This window comes from Trachymyrmex septentrionalis, unplaced genomic scaffold, assembly GCF_001594115.1.
Source record: "Trachymyrmex septentrionalis isolate Tsep2-gDNA-1 unplaced genomic scaffold, Tsep1.0 scaffold66, whole genome shotgun sequence".
In the NCBI taxonomy this organism is placed as follows: Eukaryota; Metazoa; Arthropoda; class Insecta; order Hymenoptera; family Formicidae; genus Trachymyrmex; species Trachymyrmex septentrionalis.
Window position 1 is genome coordinate 1613548 of NW_017305843.1, and position 24336 is coordinate 1637883.

A 24336-nucleotide genomic window follows, 5' to 3' on the forward strand; every position below is an offset into this window, starting at 1 on the left:
GATGTATTTCGGCAAAATTGAAGCAATTTCGCTTATTATTAAAAGTACAAATGTTAATTTGACAAAATTATGGCAAATATGGCATTAACATGCAAGCAAAATTTTATTTAACAAATGTTTTTGTCACTGCCATGGCAACATTATGACAATAAGTATCAGCAAATAAATTATACTGCTTTATTACTTTTGCACGAAATGTTATCTGGAGCAATCTTAATAATGTCGAGTGTCATATTGAAATCTGTAAATTAATTAATTCTTATTGCGAAAAATATTACCTTGACCGGCAGTCGAACCCGATTTCTATAGATTGTGTTCTCACACACACATACACGATCCTATAAGATATTATATTATTAAATTAATATTCAAGATATTTAATTACCAGACAGTATAGTGGAAGACAATATATTATAAACATATTAATGAACAGTAGTTCTCAAGTCATGAAAATTCAAACATTTCTTTTTCATATGTTGAAGAAAATAATTTATAGCATCTATTTAATATTTCAAATTTTTTATTTTAATTAAAAAATTTGAGAAAAAATTCTCAACATAATATTAACTCAATGAAATTCAATTGTTTCTTGATATTTTAGTGAGATTTTCTGGAAGTGTTCTGTCGCCTTCCAGAATCATCATCAAATCATGAGATTGTCTATATGTATATATGTCACACAATGCGCGATATCGCGTAACGGAATATACCTGGTTTTGCAATGGAACAGCAGAAACGGAATATGGCTTAGCGCCCTGGCGACGTAACTTTATACGCGAGGGATATATCGAATGAAGTTGTTCGGTCGGTGCCAGCTTTTTTCCCGCGTGTTAATTCCCCGAGATGGATTTGCGGCGTTTAAAGAGCCGGCGCGGCGTCTTGTTGCGCGCCGATTAATTGCTCCGTTAATTACCTCCGCGCACGCATTACGTAATAACGTAAATAGATATAGTCGCATGTTCTTGGGTAATCCCTGGTATTTAGCATTCTTTTCTTCTGCGTATATGTGTATATGCGCGTGTATGTGTGCGTAATTGTTTTCCGTTTCATAATGCATATAATAGTAAGCAGAGCAACACGATTATTTACTCTCGGATAGCCAAATATTTGGTTACCTGAGAGTAAATAATCGTGTTGCTCTGCTCGCTATTATACCCTGAGTAGAAAAAGTATTCGTATAGAGAAAATATTTTTTAAAAAAACTTGATTTAAAAAAAAATTAAATATTATCCATCGAGAAATGAGTCATCGAATTGATGTCGAATCGATATGAATACGATGATTTCAACACCAATTTGACGTCGATTCGACGTTTAATCATTTCTTGCTGGGTAATTACACAATTTATTCATATAGAATAGATTATATGTTTCTTAAAATTATATCAAAAAGATGTATATTAATTATAAAAAATATATCATTTGAAAAATAAGCGGAAATTAAAAATTTAATTGTTTGGATACTCAAAAGGTATTCGTACAGTCGAGAAATTTAGCTCTAATATCAGAAATACATGCGAAGCTCGTTTGTTTATGCTAGAACAGAATGTATTCATTTGTATAAAATTTGCTAATTAATATTTGTTTTCTACAAATAAGACTTTTTTTCTAAAAAATTTCCTTGTACGAATACTTTTTTGCTCTGTATATAATAAGTGATTAGAGCATTGTGTGATGTATGTTACGAGTTTTTCCGGAGAGAAAACGTGGAAATTAATATAATCTTGCGCGACGATAAATATAGCAAGATGCGCTGACAGACGCGTAGCGGTGTCTCGATGATAGGTATTGTCTATTAATTTGACGACGGAAAATCATTTAAATGCCGTTATTGCGTGACAAGTAATATTCTTATTATTTATCGTCACAATTTTGCGGAATTCGTACAATGTGGCGTCGTTGACGGCCGCACCGTTATCCAAGAGAGCAATTCGCGCGCTCGCGCTCGCTTGCACCACTTTCCGAGATTTAATGTATTCTTACAGCTGCCACGTCAAGCTCATGATGCAATAATATTGGCTGTTTCGCCTTGTTTTCCAGATGAAATATCGGGCCGTTAATTGCAATGGCATGTGGCTCGCCTTGAACGAGTCCCGGCTCTTCCCTTTAACTACACCGTGGGATGGCTGGGTATCGAAAATCGCGACCCGACACAACCGCGAAACTCGATATTATATTTATAAAACCGTCGATTGCTTCGGGCACAGCATCGTTTATACCTCATGAAAGTTTGGAGATATTGCGATATCTTACGGCGATTATTTATTATAGTGATCAACATTGTCGAAGTTATGACTACAATTATTCGAATGTAGTGAATTGGAACGCAAAGAATGTTACTTTCAGAGAAAGAATTTAAATATTATTCTAACAAACTATTCAAGATAAATAGTAATATTTAGAAATATTCATATAATCTTTACTAAGTAAAAATGGACTGAGAAATGTTCAACTTAAGTGAGTCAAAAGGGCCATATTCGGCAGCTTTTATTATGCCTAATAACCCTTTGGATGTAAAAATAACATATTTAATGTCATTTTCACTTAGTAAAGATTACATGGCAACAAATTACGTCAGCTTGCTACCTGGGAATATTTTTGTATGAAATTTTACAATTTTCAGTTCAAGTAAATTCCGCGACGATTATTTGTCGGTCTTGAAACATAGTTTTTTTTGGATGCATTTCACGCATGATGCGCATGATGCATTTATCCTTGTTGTTCGCCGAATATTAAACAAGGATAAATGATGTATTGTACACATCCATACGGAATGCACCCTTAGAACGAAGCTGGAGTACGTAATATCACAAATTAAATCGACAGCAAACAATTTAATTTATTAATACTACTGATATTAATCTGAGCATCTTGAACTTGTTTCACTAATCTTATTTCACGAATGACTACAATGAAAAGAACCGATTTTTATAATTAATTCTAAATGCATTAATCACATCCGCATCGGAGTGTATAATTAATGACTGATTAAATCTTTCTCTTTTTGCATTTACTTCTGAATTATCCATTCATTATTTTTGCTGTTTTACGTTACATAAAACAGGTAATAAAATAAGCTTAATGCAGTAAGGATACATAGCAAAAAGCATAGCAATATGGATCAGATACAAACTTGTTTCGAATCCATCGTCAGAGTTACGTACGTTTTGGTTTACTTACTATTAGAAACAAGTTCAACCATATGTGCTTCTCTCATATCCCTTTGGTATATGATTAAATCCTCATTATATTTAATGCTTGCACCATCGAGCAGTAACTATCGGTCACGCCGACTTATTTCTTTAAAAGCCGGTGGAACCATTGCGAAGAAAAACCGTGCGGGACGATGCGAGGATGAAGGTGCGACCAAGAGCTCAACGGATATATGCGTGATACTCTCGGCGCGAAAAAATGCGCGCTAGTAAGATTACAGACAATTTGCGTGATACATCGGTGATTGCTCGAGTCATGCTCGGGGTGGAAGGGAAATCTTGATACGAATCTCGCGGCACAATGTGACTTTCCTTCCTGGAGAGATCGCTCCCCTATCTCTTTCCGCGCTGCTGGAATACCATAACGGTCTCCTGGAGAAGCAATTAAAGCTTGATCTATTGATTGGAAAATGATTAGAACGACGAAGCTGACCGGCCACTCCCTTTCTATCACTCGTCGGTCTTCTTGCGAGAGAGGAAACGAAGAGAATTGCTGCTTCGTTGCACGCTTTGAGAATTGCAATTCCGCCTCGAAAGGCGAGCGGAAGCTAACGAGATATGATGTGGAGAACAGTTTTTCTGTATATGTCACTTCTTTTTTGTACGTAATTATGAGTTATGTACGTATTACAAAATATGATGCGTAAAATGAGAGGTATATTACATTACCTGTACATTTATGTCACTTTATTAGATATTTTATAAAATAACACAAATACAGTATAATAAAATTTTATTAGAAGTATACCCAAAATAATCAAATTAAGTAACTATTTACAAAATAAGTATAAAGTAAACACGTATATGAATGTAAATTAAGTCGATCCAAATTTAGAATGTATGATCTACTTGGCGTCCACATTTTTTTATATTGGCGAAGAACTTGCGTCGCCACGAGTTTCATGAGAGGAGAGAAGGAGAGAGGGACGAAAGCTCGGACATGGCAAGCAGACATGTCTTGTTGTTCATCTTGTACGTGCTAAATATTTGAAGTCAGGTTGTCGTCGGCATTAAACGACGAGCAAACATCGCCGATACACCGCGGAAGAAAACGTCGCTCGTTTATCAAGTGCAAACAAGGCACCGTTCGGTCTGCCTTCCTCATCATCCCTCGGAGTAAGTTGTTATTCAGGCAGCTCGGATAAAATCTTCGTAACGTGACGATAATTTAAATTCTTTTAAAGTGGCTCTGTGTTTTACTTCGATCCACGCGTAAGTCAAAATATATATTTTTTTCTCTTTTAACATATTTTATATGTATTTAAATTCGTGTCTCTAATCGTAAAATATAAGTTCGTACGGAAGTGTTAAATTATTAATTCGATTTCTCGGGATTATCTTTTGAGAGAGGATGCCAATTTCGTGAAATAATCATTTATTTATATAACAAAATAAATTTCATATGATATCTGTAGAAGAATGTGAGAGGTGAACGCGCGAATATTTTATCTATCAAAAGATTCGTTGGTACGTGTACAGATTAATCTCTTCGCTATCAGATATTTGTGCGAAGGTACGCGATCAAATTAGAGAAATAGTTGGAAAGGTGAGAACAATCCTATCTGAAGAAATCGTATATCTGCTAGTGTACACAACGAGATCTCGGCCGAGAGGAACTCGATATCTCATCCAGCTTTGCGGCTACGATGATTTTTATGTTACAACCTCGTGCAAAGAGAGAAGCGCTAAATGACGAACATTTGAAATTGCATCGTCCAGTTGCATTTAAAGCAGCAGCTCCCAAACTGCAATGAGAGTAATAATAAACCAGTAAAGTGAATATTACAAGGACAGATAAGAATGGCACGTGCTTTGCGCCAAGCGTATCTCTACTTCTATTTCTGATGTGTGTCGTATATTTGAACGTAAAGAGTTGATATTTTTCGTAGAATTCTTCTCGTTAGCGAAGGCTTACATTATCTTATCTTCAGAATATCATTAAGAACGTTACTTTTAAATTGTTATTATTCCTTATCAATATTTGCGGGTCCAGTAGATCAACATTTTCTTCAATTACAGTATGTTGAAAAATTACAGTTTGTTTATAACAAATGTTTTTTTACATCCTTTCATAATTTTAAATTAAATTTTTCGAATTTTAATCTTTAAAATAAAAAAAATTCAATTATGTTAACTTTAAGCAAAGACAATACATTAATTTAATATATGCTGGACTCGTGAATATTAACAAGGAAATTTTCGATTAAGTGAATACCGAGGGCTAATCAAGAACACATTAGTTTAAATACTTCAAATTACATCTCACTTAGAATTTAATCAAAGTTTATGCTGTCGTCACTTATTATTTTTTAGTACTAGAATTGAAACTTTAATCATGATTTTGTGTAGATATACATATAATATATAAAATTTTAAAAAGAGAGAGATTATATGGTATATAAATATTTTTTAAATAATCATATCCGGATTTAAGAATACTGTCATACATAAAAAGCATTAAATAATAATATTTTAATTTTAATTTCATATCTTATTATTTTGGTGATCAAATATCTTTATTGTTGAAACAATAGATTGATATAAATTATCGCTTGATAAAAGTCATGACTTATAATTTCATATTACCACAATTTAAAAAATTGATGAAGAAGTATGAATTGAAACATTTAGTTCATTTGATTGAGAAAACAATTATAATAAAGGTAACAATTTTTTATGACATTACATCTTGTATTATTCCTTTTAGCCATTCTCTTTTTTGAATAATACTTTTATCGTGTTACACTGAAAACAAATATAGTCAATTTTAATAAATATTTAATTGAATACTGCCAACTAAATATTTATTAAATATAAAGATATATTTATTTAATACAAGAAATGTTAATTCGATTTAACAATCTTTTTTTTTTATTGAACAAATATTTACTTACTGTAAGTAAATGTTTAGTTGGCAGTATTGAACTAAATATTTATTAAAATTAACTATATTTTTTTCTCAATGTACGTATACGGAAGATTATGTTCACGAGGATCAAGCTATTTTTTACGATAGGCGTTCCTTCGATGAGAATCCCTGACAGCAGATATGATAGTATTGTGATGTAGTACGAAACAGTGTCAGCAAGCTGAATCGGCGTATAGGTAAAACGGTAACCAAGCGTGAAACAATATTTGCCCGATAATCAACCTGGAAAACGTTCTCTCTGCATGCTAATGGATTTAGCGATGACGGGACCACGTGCTCCGAACGAACAAGCGTTGCTGCACACGCGGCCGGCACGCGCATGCTGCAAATGTCTGTTTACCGTGCCACGTATTTCACTGGCGATGATCGATGAGATTTTTATTCGAATGCCAACAAACAACACGGTGAGCCGAAGTGTTTCTTTCGCCGCGAGCGAGCTCAATCAACACGGAAGGATCGCTCGAATTCGGGTCGGATTCTTGCGATCATCTGCAGCTCCGTTATTTGCACATCGTAGATTTATCACGGAATTTCCACCGTTAAGCGTTTCCTGAGAACCTTTCTCAGCGGATATAATTACGGTGTAGTTAGTAACGCTATGTGTATAATATGCTCGGACGTCCCTTTCTGTAGGATTCTATTTGATGGAAAGATTTATCTTAAGAGAAAATACAAGAAAATTATAAGATGAATAGATTATCTAAAATCTTATGGATTGAGAAAAAAAGTTTACAATATTATGTATAAAAACGTAAAAGATATAATCTAAAGATAATGTAAAGATAATTCGAGGACAAACGAAAGTACGAAACATAAAATGTATAATAGAATATATATTTTTGATATTTTAACTGTGTGTTATTTTTTTAAATTAAGTTTTTATTCATTTTTGTTGAAATTATTTTATAAAGAGAGAAATCTAGGCCGAAAAACAATCTGCCAAATGAAAACATTTTTCAATTATCTTTTTAAAATATTAATGCAATTATTGAAATAAATTAATAAGATACGGTCGAGAGAAATCACACTCGAAATTTTTATGTTAAATTCTGTAACTGTAGACTTATTTCATTAGAGAGGTATCTTTTCGTCCAACGGAACCTTTCGACAAGTCGTTGGTGTAATTATCACGACCCTGATAAGGCGTGAACGGTAACGCATCTCGCTTTCACTCCGGATCAGTACTTCTTCCGCATTTTTACAACACCGAGCGAAATTCAGATAAATCGTTGTATTTGATAGCAAATTTATAAATATTATTTTTTTAAGCGGACATGATATCAGAAAAAGAACAATTTTAATCTACCTATTACGATCTATAAAAGCTGTAAAGCTGTATGGACAACAAATTTTTATTCAAAAAGTGGACATAATATTAAGATTTAGATAAAGATTTGGAAGAAACATTTATCAAGAAAATAAATAATTAAATTGATTATCTTGATAATATTAACGTGCTAAAAATTTATTCCTTTCAAAATCTATACTTTTTATTATTAATTATAATTTTTCTTTTTAATTTTCTTTTTTTTTTTGTATTATGTATTAGTAAAATTGGTAGATTTCGTCTTCAAAATGATGTAATTTATTTAATTTTATCTATTTACATAGCTATTTAATTTTAACTATTTTTTACCTGTTATCTTTTATATGTTCCATTAAATAAAGAGCAGAATTTCAAAATATCATTTTTTTTAGTTAGAGATGGCGTAGTGTTCAGTGTTGAAAGACATATAGCTCATATTATAAGCTACTCTGAGATATTCAGAAAATTTTTTCAACTTTAATAATTTATAGACTAAAAAAACATAGACATTTCGAAGTTTATTATGCTTTTTAATTAGAGACAAACAAAATGCATTTGTTTAACATTTTTAGCAATTATTTAGCAATATTTTACATCCTACTGATTGGCATATTTTTATTTTCTGTAAAGTGTGTCATTTTCTTGTGTGCTGAATTTCTTTCTTTCTCGTTTTCTGAAAATTACAAATTTTGGACAAAATGTATTTTGAAAATCTGCTCCTCAAATGCTAAAAGGATTAAAATAAAAGTCTGAAAATAATTGTAAAATTTTGTTAACGTAATTTTTTATTGCAATTGTGCATTTAATTTAATTTTATTTTATTAAATAAAATATTATGCGATAATTACATATTATTCGATTATTAAATTAGTCATATATTGCATCTTAAATTTCTGTGCATATAATGAAAATCTAACGAGAGAAATTTAGCTAGATTTTTTGAAGATTATACATGCTATTTACGAATATACGATATAATGTATATTCTTTTTTGAAATCTATCTTTTGTGTATTAAATAAACGGCATCACACCAGTTCTCCGTTCGATACTTTCAAGGAACTCGTTTCAACCTTCACACTTGTGCCGTTATAATGTATCGCTCTTAGGATGACTTCGAAGTAGCGGCAGCAGTTTCAGTTTATTCTCCATCATCCGTCACACGTGTTCGTAGGTCAGGTTCATCAATTTGACGGAGGGAGAGATCGATTTCCCCTACTCATTGTCAATCTTAAGATAATATAGCCGGAAGTAGCGCCATTCTCATGTCTATAATCGCACCGTAACGGAATTAGAAATGATAGACATCGCGAACTTTTTTGTTAATGTTCATTATAGCTTAATAACTTGTATTTTTGAAGTGGTTTATGGAACCAATTAACAATTTGCGAATAAAATCTTATCTATTAGAAACATCATAGTTTGAAGATAAAAAGGTCATCATTTATATTTAGTATTTTTCAACAGCTTTAGTTAAGTGTCCATTATTGTTCCTTTAAAAACGACACTAAATTTTTTGAATAATTTATGTATAAGGATTTTTAATACAATTTAAATTGCATTTATTAGTTTTGATACAGATTTAGCAATCTAAAAAATTTTTTTATTTAAATAGCATAATTGAAAAATATTTGATAGATCCTTAATGACTTATACGAATCGCAACTTTAATGCAGTAATTCCTGTTAACCATAAATATCTTTTTAATCTCAACACAACAAATTCATTTTAAGACTCGGAAGTCTTAACATACTTAATTTTAATTGCAATAAATCTTTTTCAGTACGTCACATATCGTATAATTATAGTACATTAAAATACATCATAGTTCTTTTTTGCAACATAACCTGAAATTTCTTACAATTAATAAAATAATAAAACGTAATAAAATAATTTGATCAGGATCATATTTGAACTGGATCATATTCAGGACACAAATAATTACGGAAAAAAAATTATTTTTGTTAAGTATTATTAATCACATGTTAATTCAATGAGTGCATCAAAAGTTTATGTTTAAAATTTTATCGGGAGTAATTCTTGTTGGAATTCGTTAGTCAGATAAAGTTCTAAAAATGATATTTATTCTAGGCAATGAGGCGTGTAATTGCCGGTGTAAAAAATCTCGCTGCCATAAAAGAAAAGATATTAAAATTCGACATGTGTGTGTTTTTATAGTACTTAGGATATCGTATACGAATTTAAGCATACAGTTACACGAAGACCGTTATCATCGCGTTTGTACGAGCGTCGTAATTTTAGCATCAAGGAAACCGAGCTAATGATATCCAACGATATGTCATTTCTACCTTAGACACTCCCTAATTCGGTACCGATTTACATTCTCTCTAGGCAGATAAGAATCCAAGTACGCCATTATCACGCTCTCTTGCAGAATTTTCCTATCGCAAAATCATTTTTACCTGATAAAATATCATTGTGTGCTGCGATTACCAAACTTTCGCAAATATATAACATATATATATATTAAATGTAAAAAGATAATATCAGTTGTTAACTCTTTGATAGAGATTATTAATTTCAATCTTTCAATTATTATTTGACTTTCGCCAGATCTTAAAAAATTCTAAACAATAAAAATTAGAGTAATAATAATTATAAATTAGTGATGTGTGTAAAATAATCAGAAAAAATTTAAAATAAAAGTTAGTTAACTTTTAGGTCTCTCGTGTAATGCAATTTGGCAAATATAGAATTAAATAATTATTTTAATAAGTTATATATAAATAATTAAACATTTTTTTTCTTTTAAGCACGTTTTATATTAAAGTATTTGAAATCATAGAATTGAATAATTTCCTTCTTTGAACGTAAATGATGATACATCGGTAGATCAAATTTAAAATTTTCGGACAGTTTTGATCCATTAATAATAGATTAATCATAAATACATCATATATATAATATGCGTGCGTGCGTGCGTGCGTGAGTGCGTGAGTGCGTGAGTGCGCGCGCGCGCGTGTGTGTGTGTGTGTGTGTGTGTGTGCATGCATGAATTTCGTGTTATCTTCCAGAGAGACACAACGAACGTAATTGCCATGTTCCGGTAAAATAAAAGATATGTATAATGATTAGCTTTCTCTATTAAAAATTACAAAAATATTATTACTCACGTGAGTTAGCGTGTGCAATTTTTTAAAGAATATTTTCTTGGCATGAAAGTTCTAATAAAATATATAATAGATTATAAAAATGATAAAGATGAAAACCTACATCGAAATAAACATTTCGTAATTGTATTCTATTCTAAACTCTCATCTTAAAAGACTTCAATTTAACAGTTCTTTCTTTTTGAGATTTATAGATTTATAAATTATTATGGTATTTGATTCTTTTAGTCTTTTGACTTTTTCAAAATTTATATATACGTGTATGTGTGCGCGCGCGCGCGCGCGCGTGTGTGTGTGTGTGTGTGTAAATATGTAAATATATGTATATACATACATACATACACTGAGAAGAAAATAGCCAAAATTTAAATAAATATTTATTTGAATACTGCCAACTAAACATATCTGCTTACAACAAATAAATACTTTAATAAAAAGAAGTGATTGTTAAGTGAAATTAATGTTTTTTTTTTATACCAAATAAATATATGTTTATATTTAATAAATATTAAATTGGTACTATTTAAATAAATATTTATTAAAATTTAGGATATATATAATATTTTTTCTCAGTGTATATATCGATATACATACATATATGCAGTTGAGGGAAAAAATATGCACTTTATCTCTCACACGTATATATACAAATACCAATTGATATTATTAGTCAATTATGCTTGATAAACGGGCTGTCGGTGAGCGATATCGCAGAAAATCCCATTCGTTCTTTCGATTTCGATGTTCTCTTACTGATATTGCCATACTCGACGCTTATAAACATAACGCGCTAACGATTATCCGCTTAACTCACTGACAGCTGACATTAGCACACGAATTCCCTTGCGAAGCGGTCGCGCGTTCTCTCGCGCATTGCTTTTGATACTCTCAGTTCTATCTACGCTCACCTTTCTACAAGTAATAGAACTATAACGTGTACATGTAGTTTCAAACGTTAGAGACAAAAGTATTTTCGTTACAGAAATTAATGTTTTTTTTCAAAGAGACACTATACATGTCTTCTCTCTTCTCTCTTTATCTTCTATTCAATTTTTCTATGAAATGAATAAGAAGATAGATATATTCTTAATTATTGAAATTTATTTTGACATTAAAAAGCACCAATTTCATATCAATTTGAAATTAATAAAATAAAATATGTAAATGTGAATAAAATAAATTGAATGTCTGACGGAATATCTTAATTAAAAAACTGAAGAAATTAATAAAATGGTTATGTTTGCACAGTAGTTTTTATATATTTCTGTTCCTAATACTATAAATTGATAAAATGTGTATGAATCGTCCTATATAGGAATTAGAATGCCAAGTATATTGCAGACATATTTCCGTACTTAAGTTTATTTCAACGTCAAGCAAACTGAGATCTCTGCATTTCATTTGTCTACGGTTTCTAGAAAAAAAGGCGACCGGGTATGAACGAGTTGAGATGAATCCTAATTGTCTACATAATCTACAATTCCAGGCCAGCTATTTCTAATTCATCTCTAATGCATTTTCTGTTATTAATATCATTAGTATTAAATTGCCTTCGCCTCGTAAGATAACTTCGTATCTTTACCTACAATCCTTTATTTTTTCCATTGCTCATGATCAACTGCGTTATTCTTATCGAATATCTTTATTATCGAAAATCGCAATGCGATTGAAATCAAAATGGTTCCACGTTCTTCGGAAAAATTAAAAAGTTTTAGAATCGCACCGGCTATTCCGTTATCGCTTTCCTCATTTCAATACGATTGGAAATTAATTGTAAAGTGATGTACCACAAAATGCAGGATGTGCATATGCATACAAGACGAGTGCACGCAGGTGCACTCCGTTCGAGGGGGGGATAGAGCAGCGAGACATGGGAGGAGTTCCCTGCGAGTGCTCTCTCCGTCTCGTCGAAGAGACCACTCTCGCGGTGGCAGAGGTGGTCTCTGCTCACCTGAGCATTTCAGGTGGCAGTCGCCCTGCTGAGTCGTTCAGCGACGGGTTCTCCTCGCGTGAGTGTTGCGAGCGAGCGCGATTCGCCGAAGAGAGCACACGACGAAGATCCCGGAAATTTGAGATCCGCGAACTCGAGATCCCGCGGCGGAATTGAGATGTCGAGGGAATCCGCGAGTACTCGCGATGCGGCCCGGGAATCGCTGACGATCTCTCAGATTTTCCTCCGCAGATCGATGGAGCATCCATCGTACCTGTTTCTATAAATGCGATACTTAGTTTGACACTTAGATCTAATTAGACGAGAATAATTCAATAGGATTCTTTTAGTCTAATTAACGGATCGTTGTGAATTGAACTTTAATCAGGAACTTTAATTATAATATTAAATCACAGACTGATTTGATATTTCGATAGATCAGCTGATTGATTTGATATAATTACGTACTTTCGTTGATTGAGACAAATGGACACTTCGGCGATATTATCAATCTACCATTTGTCTATAACTGATTTAATAAATTAAAAGAATTTGCAATATTTATTAAATTTCCTGATTCAGAAATATTGCGCAATCGAAACATTTGTGTACCAATATTGTGCAATGAAACATTTTATAAAAGACGATGTGACGCATTAATATGATGGGGTAATCAAGCAAAGTAGTCAAGCAAAGATTCTTTCGTCGATTGGGATAATTCATACGTTGCAACGCAGATCGACAGAGGATTGATCGAGGATTCGAAGGTAGATCCATAGCGTGCGGAAAGTGCGCTTTCGAGTAATTTCAAGATCTACTAATTGCGGCGATGGTCGAGGAGCAGTAATTTAGAAGAGAAGGTCGACGTTCATTAAGCGGACCAGGATGATACCGGTAATTCGTACGCCGACGTGTGCAAAGCATATCCGAGCGGCAGTATGAATCGTGAAATTGACTCGTGCGACTGCATTCTGGTGGAATTATCAGAGTATCGCGTAATATCGAGAGACTCGGAGCTGCAATAAGTATTCGGTTAAAGAACTGACCGCAGGAAGGAAACCTCAAGTCGGAGTTTATAAGACCGTGTAGAGAACGACTGGACGAGGAAGATATCTAAGTGCTACGCGTACGCGCATGTTGGTCAATGAAAATATCTTATTAAAGATGTATCAACGTAGGATAGATCGACAAATGTGTGTTGATCGGGAACTATGTGAAATGCAAATAATGTCGTAGAGGTAATAGTGTAATTTATTTACCGAAAGTAGACACTTGCTTTGGATTTTCCGACCTTTCTCTGCAGAAACGAAGGAAAACGATTTTTAAAGATATTTGTATAACTTGTGTTTTATATAAATTTAGAAATGCATGAAAAATATAATAAAAATGTAAAGATATAAAAAAGATGTAAATTAATCCAATTGTTAAATACTTTTTAAATAAAATATGTTTCAAAAATTTGTCCTTTGCAATAAAATAGAATTTTATATTAATATAAAAAAGGAGAATTGCGTCAGCGTTAATTTTGGATATTTACATTTCTACGAGAGTTCGAATCCAGGAACGCTCATCTAATTTCGATGATAAGGGTTGATTAGAAAGCAGATTAATTAATGGGCATAAGATTAAGATCTGTGAAGTTTACTGAGACTATATTGATGATATAATATCGATGAGACTATATCGATTGACTTAATCTGCTGATTACCGAATTAGTCTTAATGGTGAATGAAAAACGAGTTTAAAAAGCGAGTTCGAAAAGCGAGCAAAAAGAATTGCAGCCATTCATAAATCTTATAATGATGACTTGACAGTGAATGCCCATACCGTTATCGCTGATAAATGCCAATAATATATAGCCATAAGTCTACGTCAAATAGTAGAGTCAACAAATGTCATTTGTAAATGTGAATTGATCGATCACGTGTTAACAAGAACTCACACGCGACTCATAAAGACTGCCAAAACAAGATCCCATGATGATATCATCCAAATTATAATTAATGATGCCACCGTGATCAATATTTTAAGTGATAAGCAATATAAAAATAGCAATATAAACGACTGAACTTGCTCGAAAAAAAAGATAAGAGATTTTCGTACGAATTAGTATAAATTTTAGTGAAGACTGAGAGAAAAAGGACATTCGAAGATTTCAAGATCGCGAATTTCCCTGGAAGATGGCTTTACGAGAAAGCTGATGGAATGGACAACAATTCGACTGAAGAGTAATTGTTGAGAACTTTCAAAGTTTTGCAAAGATATTGCTTTCCCAAGTGCTGTAAAGTCAAGTATACGGATGAAATAGCCAAGGACTTTCCACAAGGAGTGTTTATTTCCGCGAGTGTCTCGGACAATCATTGATCATAAACAAGTGGAGCATGATGGGAGAAGTGATCCGCGTTTCTGGGAGGGCACCGGACGTCGGTGATATTCTGAAGGAGGCCATGTTGTCGCAGAGGTTTGCTGATGTGGCCCTGTGCTGTCCAGGAGGTCAGCGATTCCTCGCGCATCGTTTAGTTCTGTCAGCAGCCAGCTCTTATCTTCAGGTCGGTATAAAATAAAATGACCGCAGTCTATTATAATTAATTGATAGTATCATAATTACCTCTAATGGTAATTTATTATTATTAACAGTAATTAATAACTAAATCGATTATTGTAGAAATGACGAGTTAATTTTTTTTTTTTAATCATTTGAGAGATCAGAAAAAAGTTAACCGTCTGTTTTTTTTTTTAATTTCTTCTTTACAACGCGCATTTAAATTGGACTGATTAATTTAATTGATTTGAGAAATTAAATAAGATCTAAACTGTGTTTTATTCAGGGTTGGGTAATATTTACAATAATTCCATTTTAAATATGTATTTAAAATGAAAATGGCATTTTGCATTTTCTATTTTAAATGGTTTTTGGAAAATCATTTTCATTTTACATTTGAAATGGAATCGTGCCTACCATTTAACCATTTATAAAATAAATAATAGTTTTCCTATGTTTTCACAAATTTTCCCTAGAATCGTTGACGTATAAGAAAAACCAAGCCCCATGATTGGCTAAAGATTTTTATGAATATTCAAATAAGCTGCAAATTAAACTGTAAAGAGAAAATTAATTCCAGATAGTCATAAATATCGAATCTTAATAAAAGAATTAATGTTTCAGCTTTATGTAAAATACTGTATAGATTTAAAAAAATGTATATTACTCTTAACATTTAATTTTGACCGTAACCGGCGCTTATCGTATTAATTTGATGTATTCAAATGAACAATCCCGTTTCCAAATCATAATATTAAGAAATTTAAAATATTCTCGTCAGAAATACTTTATTTATAATACTGTAGTCCGGGCTTCAAATTCCGTTGAAAATGAGGTTCAAACGTAAAATACTTTTAAAAAATGTATACCATCTTAACGAAAAGTTTTTACGAACAACTATATAAATTAAAACAAGATTTTAGAAATTCTTAATTTTTCATAGATATTCGTAATGGGATGTACTAGTAGAGTAGTGTTGTTTGTTTGAAAAACCAAGAAATCCTCCGCCCCCAAACAACGTCATTCTATATCCCACTATGAATATCTAAAAAATTAAAAATTTTTAAGATCTTCTCTCAATCTATATAGTTTTTCTGTACTTTTTCGCAAAAATTTTATTTCCGCTAGGGCAGGAAAAACCATTTTGCATTCGAAAATTATTTAAAATATCTATTTTACATTTAAAATAGATTCGAAAGACCCATTTTGCATTTTGCATTTTAAATACACTCTTTTTGTGTAAAAATATAATACTAAAAAATATTTTATAATTAGTATTTTAAATGGAATTCGAAAGGCATTCTACCAAGCTCTGGTTTTATCCAAGTTCATCGAATTTTTCTCTCTTCTCTTTGAGTATTTATTTGATAGATAATATTAATGTATGCGTTAACAATAATCAAAATACAGAGTTTCTTGATATCGTCATAATTAATATTCTTGAAGTAACTATTTACCTTAAAATAACAGAAAGTTAATTGTAAAAGATAATCATATCGTCCTGGATTTATATACGCGACTTATAGAAAGTTTCACAATATGACACTTCTCAAAGTGCATTCATTTGAGAGAAGCTCCTATATTACTGTAACTCGTATCTTTGTCCATAATAAGAGACGCACAATAAAAGAAAATACGACTCGCGTTGCCGTTTAATTAGCGAGTTGGTTACTGGATAACAGACACGAAGTTATTAATCTCGCACTTGAATGCAAATGTATTTCGCGGCGGATGTTTCTCGTCCGCCCATGCTGGCTTGTATTCGACCGCGCGCGTAAGTAAACCGTCGTCGCGATATAAACCGATTGTGTGCGCATCGCTGACGAGCGTTTAATGCCGCCGAATTATGTCACACGGAAATAAAGATAATGCGATATCGCAACTTCGCACTCGAGGTTTCTTGAAACCTCGCCGACACGTTATGATGCGCGTCGCGCTCTTGCGAACTCACTGAGTTGCGCGATCGTTAAACTATTGCGCCACTAGATTGGAACATGAGCGCAAAATTAACGAGACAGGTGCGATAGTAGACTTGGCGATATTAATGCAACAGAAAACATGTATTCCTAATATTTCTCGGTGTGTACATCCTTCGAGGCAATTATTTCTTAAAGAGTTGTCCTGTATTGAATCAACGAACAATAAATTGATTATTTTTTTTAAAGAATTATCCTGTACTGATTTGACAAAAGATAAAACTTTTCTCATTGCAGTTAACAAAGATCAGATTGTAATAAATTGGAAAACTGTAAAAACTAACTTCGTTTTTTATTTATCTCGGTGATTTCGGAACTTTGCTCTTTCTAATGCCACTTGATTCTATTATTATAGCGCAATTATTAGTTTTTATATCGTTTTATACCCAATTTCTCGTGCGTTTAAATTTACTTTATTATACGTTGAGCTCATTCGGTTAAATGAGAATTCAATTATAATATATTGAAAACCCATGATTGTTTGTTATTTATACGAATTCTTTTAAAATTACTTTTAATTTCCAATAGCCACTTGATTGCGTTTTCATTACACAATTATTGGTCGTTACACCTTTTTACATTCTAACTTCTCTTGCGTGTTCAAATTTTTACTTTATTTTACGCTGCATTATGTTTGTACAGTTAAACTATAATTTGACTATAATACATATCTAGAATTATAACAAATGAGATCTCTTATTTATATCCGAATTGTTTTGAAATCTTGTTCCTTCAAACTTCCTTTAATTTTTAACGTTCACTGGATTCCGTTATCATCGCACGATTATTAGTCGTTATGCCTTTTTGATACTTAACCTTCTTCGTACTTATGTTATTTTACGCTCCGTTGTTTTTATCATATAAAATTCTTAAGTGCTGTTTTACGTGAGTAGAATTGCTGCGGAAAGAAAACCTAGGAAATAAATCCCGATGCACACGCCAACGTAATTACAAAGTAATGTCGCGTCAGCGACGTGAAAATTGTCAATTATGCGTCGCTGCCGCGATTCGTGCTATGAATTGCGCTTTCTAAACTCTAGCAAACGGAATGCCGAAAAGAAAAATTTCCCGTACTTCCTTACAAATGGAAATTTATTAAACGAGCTCAGTCCATTCGTTTTAGTGACGTTTCATTTTATTCCACAAAATTCTTATTTGACTTTTTTTAGAAGGATATTTAAATGCATAACATAACGTATCTCGCTCAATTTCTGCATCATTTGCAATATTTTGCGGTTAAATTTAAAAAGAAAGAAACATGAATAATAACCGATCGAAGGCGGAATTAAAACTAGCATTGAGATTGTGATGCGTTAGAAAAGCAATCGTTCTTCATCGCGTCTCACATTGGAGAAAGAAAAAACGAGGAAAAGGAAGAAAACGATGTCCGCAAAAGGTTTGCTCTCTTGTCGCAACAAATATGGCAACCTTGACTTTAATGTTGGCAGATATCCAGATCTTTGTTGCCGTAGAGATGTACGGCGCATTTCTACACAGCACTAGACAACCCTTTTGCGGTTCTTGGAAGGTACCGGATCGTCCGCGCAATGCATCTTTCCGGTACTGCCATTCGTGGAGATTCCCAAGTCCCGGCATCTCGATTTATTACCGTTTGACCCAGTACCTGTTTACTCCACGCAAGATTCCCACTTTTTCTTGCGCTCTTTCGTGCGTTGCGTGGCGCGAAAAGAAAAAAAAAATAACTATATGCCCAGCGCGACATCACTATTCCTTTAGAAAAACGTAAATAAAATAGCAGAATCAAAATATTAAAAAATTTTTATACTTAGACTTAAAGTTATACATATTTTCATTCGTAACTTTAGACTTAAACCATATTTTTGAACTAATCAGAAGTATTATTGATAAAAAAGGTATTAATTAAAATTAAAATTAAAAATATACCTTTATAAATATCATACTTTTGTTAAATGTTAGAGGAAATAAAATAAAAGAAAATGATATCTTACATATTCCCTCTTTCACCTCTCTCATATATCTTAAATTATATTATATTTTTTACTTTAAAATATTTATAAATGTGATAATGTTTTACATATAATAGTTTTAAAAGTATAATTAATTTCCTTTTGCATCGAAAAATATAAGATACAATTTTTTTTTCTATTAAATAAAAATGTTACGTTGTTTAAAGAAAACGTTGTTCCGTATTTTTTTTCAGAACACGTTTTTATTGATAAATGCGCTTTTTATTTTTGAAATTCTGTAGTATATGAAACGCAAACTATATATTAAATAACATCGTTATAAGCTTATTCTAAATACAAGCCATAAAATATAATTTTACAGTTAAAATCATTAGCATATGCATTCAGAGCAATCTCATTTTATTTGTTCATCATTTGAAGCGATCATTTCATTGATGCACATATCACAGCTAATTAACCAGTTAATGAGAACCATAAAGGATTGATATCCGGTTTTGTAGTAATTCAATCTAATAATGTTTTCGCGCGGTAAAGTAATTCGTTACAAACAGAAATAACTGAAAGAAAATGAAACAAATGTCACTTACGAATGTCACTTGTTAAACATCTATATATTTATGATTTAGTCACGATTTCTGAATTTTTATTGCAAAATAAAATGTATGATTTACAACACGCTATAGCATCATCTTGAATTGGCAAATTCACATATATATTCTAACGCGAATGACTTGATTAATGCATATAATCGAGTGTACATATATATATATATATGTATATATAAAATGTAATATAAAACTGAAGATATTAGGCAATCAGAATATAAATTAATAAAATTTTGACATAAATTATTTTAATTTAAGAAGGAGACAGAGAGAAAGAGAAAGAGAAAGAGAAAGAGAGAGATAGAGAAATTATAAGATTGTAGAAAAGATCACGTATAAAATGTTGAACAGATTCATCGTTATGAAACATGTTGCGCGATTTGTGAACATGATTGCGCTACATACTGACTTTTCACTATACATCTAGCATTTGTTTTCATCTCGACGAGCGTGAAAAATCACACATGCTTTAATTAGCGCGACTGATACAATTAGATGAACTGGGCTGATTCTTGCAGTCGTGAGTGAGAAAGTATTATTCAATACATTGTATTTTTAATATAAGAGAATTTCATGAAAATGTGAATTTATGATACGCTTTGTAGACCCTGAAGGAGATCTCAAACCGGTTTACGATCATAATCATTTATTTTCAATTTTATTCGTTCCGTTGGATTACTAACACAGAAAATTATGTTTTTACGTTTAATTTAGTTACGCTACGTGAAATTGTCGACGCCCAAGAAAGATATTATATGTTCAGGACACGAATCGTTATAATCCAGAATAGGATTTACGCATGTATGATGCATTTGGCCTGTTTCTTTCGCGGCATTTTACGGCTTCTTTATGGCTTCTTGCTAACATTAACGACCTTATGAATATTTTCGGGTAATTACGGTTGTACTATTTTTTTTCTTATTTCTTAATTCCGATGATGATCGACGACGTTTTTATCTTCCATAAACAGTTGCAGTTAAAAGAAATTCACGAGAATTGAAAGTCTCCTTTTACTGTAAAAAAAATGTAACAAAAATATGATAATATTAATACTTAAAATATTTGATATTAAATGGAAAATATTAAAAATACATTTAAGAATTTTCAGATGTAATTAAAAAAAATTATTTATAAAATTATATATATAATAATATAATATTATTTTTTCCAGTTTATATAAAAAATATATGTATCAGAAAAGTAATTATTAAAGATAATTATTCTTGCATAACAGAGTTCCGATATATAATTACTTAAGAAATAGCAGCCTCATGCAAATGTCAATAGATTAAGAATTCTTGAATCATTTTATAAGATATAATAGGGATAAGAAGCTTTAAATCAGTGGTAAAAAGTTATAATCTTTTAGCGAGTAGATTATAGAGTGTAGATAGGTATATATGCTTTTTACAAGCGTCGCAATTTTACGCAGAATTTAATTAGATTATATCTATCTTTTATGTTCGAAGGAACTTTCAACTTTCTGTTAATAAACAGAAGAATATATGTTTTATGAATATCCAATTTTTTAGAATATGTTGTTATTCTAAAAATTACTTCAAAATTATCAAATAATATTTAAAGATTTCTCAATCAAAGAATAAAATCTTATTAATACACACACACACACACACACACACACACACATATATATATTATACATATAAACTACGGAATCTTATTTCTTACATTATTTTAGTCAAATGATACTTTATATTGAACAAGTTTTATGTACCGAGATAATATTTTTTGCCATAAATTATTCGCAGTTTTTAGATCTTTATTAACGATTAATATTTTTGTAAAATGGTTATTAGCATCAAAAAATTATTAGAATGATTATACAAAATAATAAGTAACTTACTATTCCGATTCTGCTCAATGTGTTTTCAAACCCTAAAAGATTTTGGCGCGCAATATATAGAATCAGTATATAAATTCACACAAGAAATATGTATTTAAGCACTAAGATCCGCTTCGATTGAATGTAGGATTTCTCTTATTTAATTAGACGTAAGTTTAATTAGATATGTTCTAGTAATTAATCAAGAGAAGATACGCGGGTTCTGCAAACGTATAATTTAAAAATTCACGGCTTATTCTTCACAGAATCTGATAGAAAACAAAAAGTTTTTAAACGTCATGTGTGATGAGGAGTTATGGCTTTCCGCTGATTATAATATGACCACACGCGTTTTTTGTGAGCATCTTGCCACATGAAAACGTGTTTCTCATAGCTCGGACTATCATTAGAATGCCAGTGTAGCACGAGATCACGTTCATTGCTTAATTAAGATTATCTTGAAAGAGAGCGACGAGTCGATATTTTACATCTCGGCGTGTATTGCGGTTGCTTATGTCAACTCATGTTAATCGAAAGACACGATGTCGACACGAGTATACGATCTCAAAATATCTTTTGCATACATGTTTCTCTTATTGCTGGGCCACATATCCTCATACTATGATATTTTTCTTCAATTTTAAACATTTAGAAAGTTTATAACATATATATAAGTTATTTGAAGACATACCTTACTTTGTAAGAAAGACACATCTTAATGAGGAAGACATAAAACCTTCCTTCGGAAAAATTGATTTTTACGTTTATAAGCATATCGTTTAAATGATACGGAATGATACTTACGTACCTTTTTGTTAAATATTAAAACTTAAACTTTCACATTATTTATAAAGAAACATTTACTTGCTGGATTAAAAAATAAATAACAATAAATAAAGGGCAAAGTAAGAGTCAACACATTTCTCTAAAAAGTCACACAATTAAAAGAATAAATTACAGATAGAGAAAAGTAAAATATAAAGTAAAGAATAAAAACTCAGTTTAAATACAAATATTCATTACAAGTTTCGGCTACCGCGGATTGAGCCCTCTTTAGACATTAACTCATCAAAAAAATCGCAGTACAAATTAATTATCGTAAATGTTCGCATATTCATTATATTCACAGTTCGGGTAAGTTTTGATGTAGAACTCGACATTATTCACGTACGATTGAACAATCGAATGTGTTTCATATCTCTTGGAAAAGTTCTAGTTGATAAAAAAGATAAAAAGACTTCTTACGAAAAAATAAACGCAAATAAATTAACATACCGGAATTCTAATAAGAAATAAAAACTCACCAAAAAACATGTGTAAATTACTCAAACAAGTGTGTCCATATAAAAAAAAAACCGATAGAATATATAATGATAAGTGAAACGCAGATGTGTAAGACGGACATTGTGTATCGATTATTATGTACGCTCGCAGATAATTTGCTGGATTAATTTATTCGGTTATTAATGAGATCAAAACGATTGAAAACGGAGATCGAGAAAATTACTGAAAATACATATATGTTATTATATAAATTGTGTTAATATTAATATTATTAATAGGTATATGTTACAAAAATATCATTTACATTTGATTCACATTAATAAGGCAAAAGATTATTATAATAAACTATACGAGTTATTAACGATGACATACATAGAAGAGAGGACAGTATAACGGCAGAACCGCAATGTCATGCTGATGGCAACGTTTTAACCGCAGCGATGTTTTGCATTTACTTACACCAGGAAATGCTAATTAAACACTACAAAGTTGAAATTCACCATACAATTAATTAGACGAAGGCCAACAGGTCATCGTAGGAAGATTAAAGAGATGAAAATTAATGTAAGTGAAGGATATAATTTGAGCAACAGTGTTTAATTAAGAATTTAATTAATAGTTTGCTTTATTTGTTTTTTTATTAATTTTTAATTTAATTTTTTTTTTAAATATTTGTGAATTAAAAAATTATTTAAAGTCACTATATTATTGAAATAATATTTAAATCATGAAATAACTGTGCCGTAAAGAATCACAAATATTTATTTTGTAAGAAAATTGTATTATTGTTTTATTTATAAAATTTTAATAAAAACCTCAATTTTACGTTAATTTTATTAGAAGTATTTTGTATTTATCGGAAATTTATATCATTTGATAAAAATTATTATAAACATATTTGAATAGATATAATATTTTAAATCTACATTTATTCTAAAACCATTTAATATTGATATATATAATTCATAATATACTCAATATGCTAATTTGTACCACAGATTTTTTGAAATCGCCCATTATATGTCAAGTGACAATATCCAATGATGTTAGAATATGATTTACATATAGTTACTTCATTGACCGGTGCGTATAATAAATGTATAGTCACCTTTTAAACTCATAAAAAATCGTAATGTCCGTTAGAAAAAAAGTTAATTGAAAATAATAGACGTCCAGTTCTTTGGAACACTGATGGAAAAAAGAACCGTCCAACAACTGTTCATTATTACTAACAGTAACGGGCTATTAATTTGATATAGTCTAAAGAGAAAATAACTTTTCTTTTTGCTCATATTGTAGATCCTAAAATTTTAAATATAACGAGTATCAATTTTATTTTTATTTTAGAAACAATATTTTTTCATTTGTATATTTTTATATTTTTACAAGCAACAGAGTGACATTAAAAAATGATATAGTAGATCAAAATACGTGTTGTCACATATCACCTTTTAATATCTTGGAAAGGTTTGGCTTATAATCTCATAAATCATCAAGATCTTACAGTTTAAGTGTAAAAATTTAAAATATAAAAAATATAATTGTTTAAATGATATTCGTGTATATGTACAGTATTCAAACTGTATTGATATTTATTTTTATACATAATAATATATTTACAAAATAATATAT

At 31.1% G+C, this 24336-nt stretch overlaps 1 protein-coding gene across 1 annotated transcript in view; it reads left to right on the plus strand.

Annotated features, from left to right (window-relative positions):
• The first annotated feature begins 14555 nt into the window (after positions 1 to 14555).
• Positions 14556 to 24336, plus strand: part of LOC108753136 — a 40568-nt gene continuing 30787 nt past the window's right edge. The window contains exon 1 of the mRNA XM_018494477.1: positions 14556 to 15054. Coding sequence (XP_018349979.1) covers positions 14887 to 15054 — 168 coding nt within the window. The 5' untranslated portion in view covers positions 14556 to 14886. The remainder of the gene's footprint in view (positions 15055 to 24336) is intronic.